Source organism: Erpetoichthys calabaricus, chromosome 5, assembly GCF_900747795.2.
Source record: "Erpetoichthys calabaricus chromosome 5, fErpCal1.3, whole genome shotgun sequence".
Lineage (NCBI taxonomy): Eukaryota > Metazoa > Chordata > Cladistia > Polypteriformes > Polypteridae > Erpetoichthys > Erpetoichthys calabaricus.
The window spans coordinates 53,955,932-53,966,735 of record NC_041398.2 but is presented as its reverse complement, the minus strand read 5'-3'; the positions used below and the strand labels follow the sequence as shown (position 1 = coordinate 53,966,735).

At 36.9% G+C, this 10,804-nt stretch overlaps 1 protein-coding gene across 2 annotated transcripts in view; it reads left to right on the top strand.

Annotated features, from left to right (window-relative positions):
• Positions 1–6,668: 6,668 nt before the first annotated feature.
• Positions 6,669–10,804, top strand: part of pank2 (pantothenate kinase 2) — a 30,151-nt gene continuing 26,015 nt past the window's right edge. The window contains exon 1 of one of the 2 annotated variants that reach the window (XM_028801546.2): positions 6,669–7,017. In XM_028801546.2, the coding sequence (XP_028657379.1) occupies positions 6,810–7,017 (208 nt within the window). In that variant the 5' untranslated portion in view covers positions 6,669–6,809. Of the gene's footprint in view, positions 7,022–10,804 lie in introns of both variants that reach the window. The other variant, XM_028801547.2, reaches the window with a different exon arrangement.

The window sequence follows — 10,804 nt, the reverse complement described above, 5'->3', positions numbered from 1 at the left end:
AAAGTATTTGCGTGTTAATTTCAAAGTCAAACGAATGAAAATGTATAACGCAATGAATACCTCTAATGCAACATGAAACATAATTTTCTTTCAATTTATTACATTTTACTATTTTTTACTATGGTTAATTACTCGCTGTAATGTAAAATAGTTAGGTCAATTATGCATATGTAACAATTCCCATGAAAATAACAATCTGTTTAAATTGTACATCCGCTTCCCCATACGTGAGTGGCAGAGGCGTGAAGTGGCTAGTGCGTAGCACCCGCCCGGGGGTTGGCGAGCGAAGCGAGCAGGGGGCAGAGCCCCCTAGTATTTGTTTAAGATAATCATGGAGAGCTGATTGTTCAAGGTGTTGTGAAATTTATTCTGCACTAATTAAAGATATAGACTGGTTACCTTAATTTAGAAGAAATGTCATTATGCATATTAGAGTCTCTAAAACTGAAATTAATTATGGGATATTCCCTGGTTATAGCAACATTCTCATCCTGTTCACTCTGGGCTCATGAGAGGTAATCAACTGGAATGAAAACTGTTTTCAAATATTTATACAAAAGGTGTTTCCTACCAGGAATTATGTATCGTGTGACAGAAATCTTGCCCACTACGTTGAACTTTTAGATGTATTTTCAATGCAGAAAGCCTTAGAACTTCAGACACACAAAAGATTTTAATTATACCAGATTTGTTGCCAGGAGCTCCTTTTTCTGAAAGGAAAGATTTATATCTCAGCAACGGATGACTACATAAAGGAAAATTTAGTGAATAGCTTAAATACGATTGTCTCAGGTTCCATTGAAACTTCAGTACACTCATAGCACCTATAACAACTTTGATAAAGAAAGCCACACAAACATTTGTCTAGCCTACTGAGACATAAAAAGCATGTTTTTAATGAAAGGATTTGATCATATTGGTTCCATACCTTAACAGTATGCTGCCCAATGAACTTGAAATAGGTGCCTCTAGTGTTGGGGTGTAGCTCATATGTTTTAGATATATACTGATACTGGAAAACTTCTCATACAGTATGTGCTTTCTGTTTGAAAACAATTATTGCCAGTTAAGCAAAAGTATGATCTGGAAATCTAAGAACCTTTTTTTCTTTTTGAAGAAAACAACATTACATATGATCAAGTCTAAGTTATACAACGATGATAACATTACACACAATCAAGTCGAACTTAACAAAACAGAATTCAACCCCCGTCCGTGAGAAAGAAAGGAGAGCCAACAGCAAGAGCAAATCTTTAAAAAACAACAAAGAAGGGAGATTGTCCTTGTCCCCTATATAAATGCTTATTCTAAAATGTTTTAATTAGATCTTGCCATATTGTAAAACTTTGAACAGATCCTCTAAGCTAGAATTTGATTTTTTCCAATTTCAAATCATATAGAGCAGTGTTTCCCAAACTCGGTCCTGGTGAACCCCTGTGGCTGCAGGTTTTTGATCCAACCAGTTTCTGTTTTTAATTGAACTCCTGGGCTAATTAAGTGAACTGATATTTCCCAAGTTCTGTGTTTAGGGAACAATATAGAAATTAGAAAACTAAGTTTGCTAAAAAAAAAAAAAAAAAAAAAAAATTAAAATGTACCAAGCAGCTATATAGGAATAATGTATTTTTTTTTTCTTTTTAACAGAATTTTCATCTTGATTTTCATTCTACTTTTCTAGGTCTTCTAATTGTTTAATTAATCTATTATTTACTCATTAGCGGGTCGGTTGCTAAAGTACTTGTAGCCTTTGATTATTTAGTGTTGTTTGCCTGCGTGTCTGCTCTGCTCTGCTCGTTTTAAATTGTCATTATTAAGATACAACAAAGGGGGAAAAACTGCACAGAGAAAGGGCAAAGTATAATGAAATCAACAAAAGAGAGTTAAGCATTTAAATCTATAGCAAAAGCAGAAATATTTCTAAATGTCTTATAAATGTAAAAATCATGCTGCTATGCTTTTCTGAATGTTGAATAAAAGAAAAAAAAATACCAGCTAATTAAATAAGATCAGTGTTATAAGGTGTTGTCACTGATTAGGAATCCAGTTGGAACAAAAACCTGCAGCCACAGGGGATCCTCAGGACCGAGTTTGGGAAACACTGATATAGAACATCAGTTACCCACTGACTTATAACAGGTGGGCTGCGAGTCTAAGAACTTTTACTCACAAAATTTGTGCTTGAAGAATGGCATCTTGAGCCAATTTAATTTTGTTATCTCTTATGTAGTATTGTGAGTCAGTGTTTTTGTGAATATTTAATTTATTTTTCATATTGGTATTTATTCTTATCGGTATGACAGTGGTATCATGATCTGTGGTTTAGTTTTTGCTGCAGTTGCTACCATTTGTACTGATTCTCAACTTGGGCACCATCATGTTGCTTATAGTAATGGCACTCACTGACAATCATAGGGTTTGTCATTTTAATACATTTGACATTATGACTTGAACATTTAAAAGTTTCCAGCACTAAGGGCTCCATGTCCAAACTTTGGACTCTCATTATTCTAAAATGATTTTTGGTAGAGCTAGAGTAAGTTAAAAGGTGCTTCCATAACGCTTCAGTGCTAAGACTTCTTGCCTTTCTTGACTAAGAACTTGAGTTTCATCTACTGGTAGAGCTAGTTCAGTATCATATTATCTCATCCGTTACACATTTTATTATCCTCATAGCAAAAGCTTGGACCAGAAACTGATCGAGCCAAGGATGTTTTAGTTGACATTTAACAGCTTCATTCTAACCAGATGTTTTTGTGTGAAAGGGTTAGTGAATTCTTGGCCATAGAACACAGCTCTTTTGATGAGATCATTGCTTTGGCCTTAAAATTTAATAATACAATATGAGTTAGGGTATTGATTTACCTGTTCCCAAAGAACCAGAGAGAACAGGTTTAATTTTGTTGAATGTTTTTATTGTAGTATTTCAGGACATCTGTATGCTATTTGCCCTAAGCCGAAATTGAAATTACAGCACCTGTCTCAGTTTTCGCTTGCTGTGGCAGCTAAAAATAATGTTTATCTTCCAAAACATGATCATATCATACCAATAAAAAATGCACTAGTTGACTCGGAGTTGACAGAGAGTTTTATTTGCTTTAGCTTGCTTAAGCAGTTACTTTTGTTTTCCTGTAGGCTGTACTGATTGTTTTTCCTGCTGCCTTTTCTGCATTCAGATAGATAGATAGATAGACAGATGATTCAGTTAACATCTTTGTTCTTTATTTATCCATCTGTCATGGAAATCCTGGTCAAATATAACCTTTTTAGTTTTTCACCTGTCCACCTTCATCTGTGTTCTACCTACATTCTGCACGGGAACTCTTGCTCTGTTGTACTGTATCTTTTGATACAGATTTATTTGCTTTGCCTTGCTTAGAAAGGGAATACTGGACCAGTCCTCCCACTTTCCTCCCTAAGACACCCTCAGATTTACAGAACAACTGTGGTTTGCCTGCTCAATTTCAGAGTCACGCAGGAGGTCTGTGTCAACATCCTTAGACCAAGTGCAATGAGATTTTTCCACATCTCCTATGCAGTGGTTCTCTCAAGATGTTATTTCCTTTTGGTTTTCATATACACAATCATCTAATATGTGCCATTTTTGTTTGCAATAGAACTTACTGTTTTTCCGTATTGTTTTTATAGCTATACAGGCTCAAGCAGTGGTGTGGAACAGAAAAGCTGCCATGACACTGCCATACCTTGACATAACTAACCATTCACACAGTCTTTTTTCTCAATTTTTTGTCATCAACTTTTGCTATTTATCAAGTCTCTCATAATTATGCCTAGGAATTGAACTAAATATCTGACCAGGATAAAAGTTTGTTCTACCTCAGAGTAGGAGATGACAAGTATCATGATGCATCCTATTCCCACTCCCAGCAAGGAGTTGGAGGCCATGTTTATGAATGAGGAATATCACGCTCATGATGACATTTTGTAGTTTTCTGATATGAATGTAAGGGTTCATTACAAAGATAATAATAATAATCAAAGTAGTAGGTGAAAAAGAAGAAACAGGAAAATGTAACAAGGTAACTGCATGTAATTGTTGACACTTCACAACAACATTAAGAATAATATTGTAACGAGCACCGAGATGCTTTGATACACAGAATAACAAGCCTGCAAGAAAAACCATCCCTCCTATCCATGACCACATACTCTTTCTGTCCACAACCAAAATGAAGGGTATCTTATATAGATTCAGTTCACGCAAGGCTGATGGACGGGACAATACACCTTGTCATGTGCTCAGGAAATGCGTGGGCTACCTGAGTGAAATTCTCACAGACATCCTCAACATTTCCTGAAGTATGTCAGTTGTCCCCATGTGCTTCAAAGCCACTACTATGATCCAAGTGGCTATAACATTACCCTTGGGCCATGATGGGACTATAGGATTACTGCCTAATGCTACTTACAACAGTTACCATAATTATTTTGAGAGGTTTGTCATGAGACACACTAAAGCAAATCCCCAAAATTCTCTGGACCCAGTCCAATTTGTAAACCATCTTAACTGGTCGACCGAAGATGTTACAGTATATTCTTTGCTCTTCATCTCTCCCTTTCTCATCTAGAAAAGATTAACATCTATATAACAATACTTTTAAATAACTTTAGCTTGGCATTAAACACAATCATCGCGCAGAAGTTGAAACTTAGTGAACTGAGCATTAGCACCTCTCTGCAGCTGGAGTCTAGACTTGCTGACATAGCACATAATTCACATTGGATTGGTACTACCATCTTCAGCACCTTTACACTGAGCATTTGGAAATTTCAGGGATGTGTGCTGTTATCACTGAGGTTCATACTCCTGACTAATGACTGAACTGCCAAATTCAGCTCAAACCCCATCATCAAAGTTGCTAATGACACAATATTGATGGGCCTCATAAGCAACAATGATGAGTCATTGCACAGAGCGGAGATAGAATAGCTTGCTATCTGGTGCAATAAGTACAAAAATAATCTATCCCTTAATATAGCCAAAACAAGAGAGATAACTACTGACCTCAGAAAAATCTGTCCTGACCATGCCCCACTGCACATCAATTTGCTTGATCACTGAGACAGTCAAAAGTGCCTAGCTTCTTCTTGTACCTCCTTGACCTTCAGTTCTACAATCTTGGCCAAGAAGGCACAACAACAGCATATCCATTTCCACTCCCATTAACACCACTTTCCCCAGAGGTTTTTAGGTTTCCTCGAACATCCCAAAGGTAAACATGTAACGCTGAATGCTGATTCTAAATTGGCCCTGTATGAGTAGGACTGAGTAATTTTCCCTGCAGTAAACTAGAATTACATTCAGGATTAGTTCCTGCTTTGCATCCAGAGCACCTGGGATAAAGTCCTGCTTGTTAGGATGCAATCCTGAGTTGAATCTAATGGGTCAAAAATCCCAAACATGGTTATTATTTTTTTCTGTTTTCTTTTTGCTGTCAGCTTTTGCTATCAGTAATCAAGGCGTGTACAGAATTTTTCCAAATTAATGGAGAAATTTATTTAAAAACTATACATTAAAACATTGATGTAGCTAGAAATAATTTGCCTTAAAAAGGGCAGAATCTGAAGCTATTCCAAACCATATATGAAAAAGTGCACCCTTTTAAGCTCTTCAAATTAAGCATTCATTTACTGTTGCAGGAGCTGGGCTTTAAATAGGCATCTACCCTACACTGGGCACCAATTAACTTAAGGTCTGGAGTCATGTATTTGTTACTGAAACCTTGATAACTTTTGAAAAGCATCCAGAAGGCAACTTAACTATCCTCTTGTTTGGCAAACTAGTTGTGAATACTTTAAAGTCGTGGGAGGGTAACTTCAAGAAAAATCCATATGCTCTGGAAGATCATGCAAACCCCATACTGGCAGCAATTTTGTGTGTGAATAAAACACTGCATGCTGAACTGTTGAGGCATCTGGGCTTCCCACTGATACTACTGACTCGGTAATTCTAATATTACTCCAGATTCCTCTATGGGTTTGCAAAATACATTACTTTTTTAACCGGCATTTAAGTTCCTTTAATTTTTTTTAGATCGCACATTTTTCAGCTTTACCGAAACTGGTTACGATTATCTTTTCGCCTCTCTTTATATACAATTTTTTTTTTTTACTTTTTTAAAAAAAACCTTTCAGTAACATTCTTTCATTCTTTAAATACTATCTTTTTACTAAATATCTTACATTTTCGCACTGTACAACTGATTAAATATCCCTAGTTTTCTTTACGTCAACGAAATTGATGCTCATTATTACGAAGATACAGTACACCGGAATAATGAAGTAGTTATTATAGTGAAAATCTAATAGGCTCCAGCTGCTCTGCGACTCCGCCATTGATAAGCGGGCTTAGGAAATTGATGGATGAATGGTTTTTATAAATACGTTCACGGTGTATAACCTTTATTTGAATGTTGCCGGAAATCCGATCCTAATAACATGACTTTAAGTAAAACCGTGCGTCTTCTCCTTCCTGTAGCTCTATGCGCCCCGAGCGATTCTGTCTTAGTCTTAGCGTGAGGTTAAGATTGACAGCACAATATCCATTCACATGTGCGGGTGGATTCTCTCACGCCTACCCTACTTGGTGAATGGCTACGTTTGTAGTTTCTCCGCCCTCTCCCTTCTTTCTTTTCCTTTGCTGAAGTAGGCTGGGCTTTTTTTTTTTTTTTTTTTTGGTGTAATTCTTACCACTAGTAAACAAACGGTAAACCTTTACGCCCAAGCTGTGGGAAGGTCGCGGTTTACTTCCGATCATCCCCCCCTTACTCCATCGCGCGTTTTAACTGCCTATGGAGGTGAACGGCTATTATTTTAATGACGGCAAGGCAGAAAAAGAGGAGGACGCACCGGAAAAACCACCGGAGGAAAAAGAGCTTTCAGGCGGTGGCCGCGAAGATGCCGTCGCGGAGTCGAGCGGAGGAGGCGTGCCGCGAGAGCGCCTGGCTTCCCACTCAAGAACCAGGCAAAGGATTGACTCGCTGAAGAAGAACAGGCCGCGTAGGTGACAAATACATGTCTATTAAAAAGGAAGTTCTGTTATTACATTAGTGTATTATTTTATTTTTGGTGATGCCGTTGTTATTGGCGTTATTTTTATTTATTAGTTCATTTGATGATTGTCACTCGAGCTGATGCGAACAACAATAGGACTACAGTTAGCTGTCATTATATAAATGAACGAGGAAGGGAGAGACGTGATCGAAGAGCTAGAGAGCTCCATATTCTGGTTTTGTCAGTCGTGTACTTGGTAACCAAGGTGTGCAGGCTAACTGCTGTACGGCTACCGCGATTAATTGACGATAGTACATGAAACTAGAAATCAGATTCATAAATTATGCAGGGAAAGACAGACCCTGCCTGGCTTAACGACTGACAGCAAGCAAAATGGCAGCTTTAGTCTTAAATAAACCTTTGCTGCAGATTTCCGAGCCCAATGAAACCGTTCTGGTCTTAAAGAGTATGCAAGACTTAACGGTATACGTACGGTCTTAAAAAAATCAGTCTTAATCTTTCATACGTTTTTTTTTTCTTTGACTATAAGCGGGATAAAAAAATGGTCCATTCACCTTGCGCAGTTGTGTGTATCACCAAGAGTTTAGATGCATGATAACAATGTAGTTAATTAAAAAAGGAGAAGTAGCGTTCAGTGAAACAGCAGACAATATGCCAGTATCATATACATATATGTTCAAGGCAAAAAGGCTAGCGACATGGCGATCATATCAAAATATTGCCATTTATTTGTTTCGTATAAAAATAACCAAGTTTAAAATGATTTTTGTGTGCTTTAATAGTGATTTGAATAAGGGAGTGCCGGAATTGGTGACACTGTACATTATTAAGTAGTTTTCTGCCAAGTGTAAATTGGGTGTGGGGGTGTGCTCAATTTTGGATGTGTGCATCAACCAGGGTGGCTCATGCCTTTAACACAATGTTGCATACAGGCTTCTGGCATCGTGACTCTACTTTGACAGAGCAGGTACAGAAACTGAATGAATGGATACATTTTTCGCTAGTCACTTGCTTGTTTGACAATAAATTGTTCTGATGTCCTAAATCATGCTTTTACTCATTCATATATACATGTTGACCTGTCCAGCACTGGACTTAACTTCTCAGCTGTCCGCCAATTATTGAGGAAGTTGCACAAAGCATTTTACAAGCTACAGAATCACAGGAACACAAATGACCTACAACTTTAACAAAAGATTCAGTAAATATGTAGTAGCACACTAGAGGTGCCTGATTTGTTTCCACTGTAGCTTATGTGCCACATAAACACTAGTGAGGTACAACCATCAAGCACTGAAACAAGGCTGATACGCCGCTGCCAGCTTGAGCAATGTTTAGACCACATGTGTCTGACTTGCTTTAAAATTTTTTCATTGTTTCATGCAGTGTTTAATCCCCATGTGTTTATTATGAATCATAAAAACTGTCAGAATTTTTTTTTTTTACAAAGGTAAAAATCATGTGAAATTATAAGTAAAATGTTTCTTAACTATACAGATGTTTATATTAAAATGTTTTTTTTCATATTTATTTTCAGAGCTTTGCTTTGATATGGTTCACATTAAATTGTAATACCCTTAAGATTTTTTTTTAAAAAATATTTTCCTTATTCAGTTCTTATAATTAAAAAAAAAAAAAAATCAAATCAAATCACAAATATAAATATGCACTATTTGTGCATCATTTGATTTAAACAGAATTGAGAATTTTAGATTTCTAACCATAATAAATACAATTTTTTAAAGAAATATTTAATTTGCACCTTACTTACTGGTGTGGAGCATCATGGAACAGTGGTTAGTGCTTCTGCCTCAAGGATCCATTGTCCTGGGTATGAATCTCATGCCTGATTACTGTCTATGTGCTACATGGGATTTTTCCCAGGGTACAATGGTTTTCTTTTAATGTCATAAAGACAGGCATGCTGGGTTGTTTAGTGAATTTAAATCAATCTTGCTAAAGTATGTGAGTGAACACAGCAATGTATTGGCACGCTATGCAGGCTTGGTTGCTCCCTTGCACCTGGATTTGGCACCGGCTCTCAATAAGACTTTGTTTAATAAGCTTTGAGATTGTTATGTGATATGCTAGGTTACCTTATTGGTGTGTATATGTGGTTCCTCTACCTCACTGCTGTAAAGGCCAAGCTGAAATTTTCTGATGGATCACTTTTGGATTTTCTGTAGGTACTCCATGTTATTCCACATATTCCTAATGACATGCACTTTAGGTTGACTGGAGTCTGTAAATTGTTCTGGCATGAGCATGTGTGCCCTTTAATAGACTTGTGTCTTCTCCAGAAGTGCTTTCTGTGCTCAACGCTGCTGACACTGGTTCTGAAGGCTGGCGTCCTTCAACATCTGCAATAAGATACTGCAGATGTTCTATCAGACGGTTGTGGCGAGCGCCCTCTTCTACGCGGTGGTGTGCTAGAGAGGCAGCATTAAGAAGAAGGACGCCTCACGCCTGGACAAACTGGTGAGGAAGGCAGGCTTTATTGTTGGCATGGAGCTGGACAGCTTGACATCTGTGGCAGAGCAATGGGCGCTCAGCAGGCTCCTATCAATTATGGAACATCCACTGCATCCACTAAACAGTGTCATCTCCAAACATAGAGCAGCTTCAGCAACAGACTGCTGTCACTGTCCCGCTCCACTGACAGACTGAGAAGATCGTTCCTCCCCCAAACTATACGACTATGCGTAAACGTTAACATTATTCAAAGTTATTGTCTGTTTTTACCTGCATTTTTATTACTCTTTAATTTAATATTGTTTTTTGTATCAGTATGCTGCTACTGGAGTATGTGAATTTCCCCTTGGGATTAATAAAGTCTATCTATCTATCTATCTATCTATCTATCTATCTATCTATCTATCTATCTATCTATCTATCTATCTATCTATCTATCTATCTATCTATCTATCTATCTATCTATCTATCTATCTATAACTCTGTAATGTTCAAAGTTATGCTTTGAAACTGGATGATTATGGCTTGTATATTTCAGAAAGACATTATTTTAATTAACAAAATTATTCTTTTCCCTAAAATTAACAAGGTATTAAAACCCCAGAATTAGGCAAAACTATCAATGATTGTCACTCTTGTTTTCTGTAAATATACTTTAAAATGTAAAATGAAAACACAAAATGTAATTTGGATTTTAAAACTCTGTAAACAGAGTAAATGTATGAAAAAGTAGTGTCCCCGGTTAATTTCTAAACAATGAATGTAGGAATAACCAATGTCAGTGATTTTAAAGTTTTATGTTTCCCATGTATTGGGATATTCTGGAGTAAATATTGTACAGTACTTCAAACAGCAGTTCTGTTGATTACTTGGTCCTGTTCAAATCAGTGTTATTAATAATTATGCAACTGTGTACATTCCAGATTTTGTTTTTTAATATTTTTGACTAGTAGGGAACATGGAAGAACAAAAGCTGCCAGAAAATATATGCATTTATTGTATATTGCCCAAATAGCTTCATATTATTCCAACACTTTAAATTGGGTTTGGGTATATGACCTATGATTGATTTGTGAACCAACTAAGGGTGGCCCTTGCCTTTTACTCAATGATACAGCCTTACAGCATCATGACCCTAATTTGGACTTCACTTTTTTTCCAGCTAAAACACCATGCCACTTGTTAGAATTTAATCTGCGTTATTGGTACATTAAAGACAGACAGAGAGAGTTGGGCTTTTACAAAATAGGTGACATACTTTGAAAGATTTGCTTATCTAACCAGTACCGTTGTGTTTTCT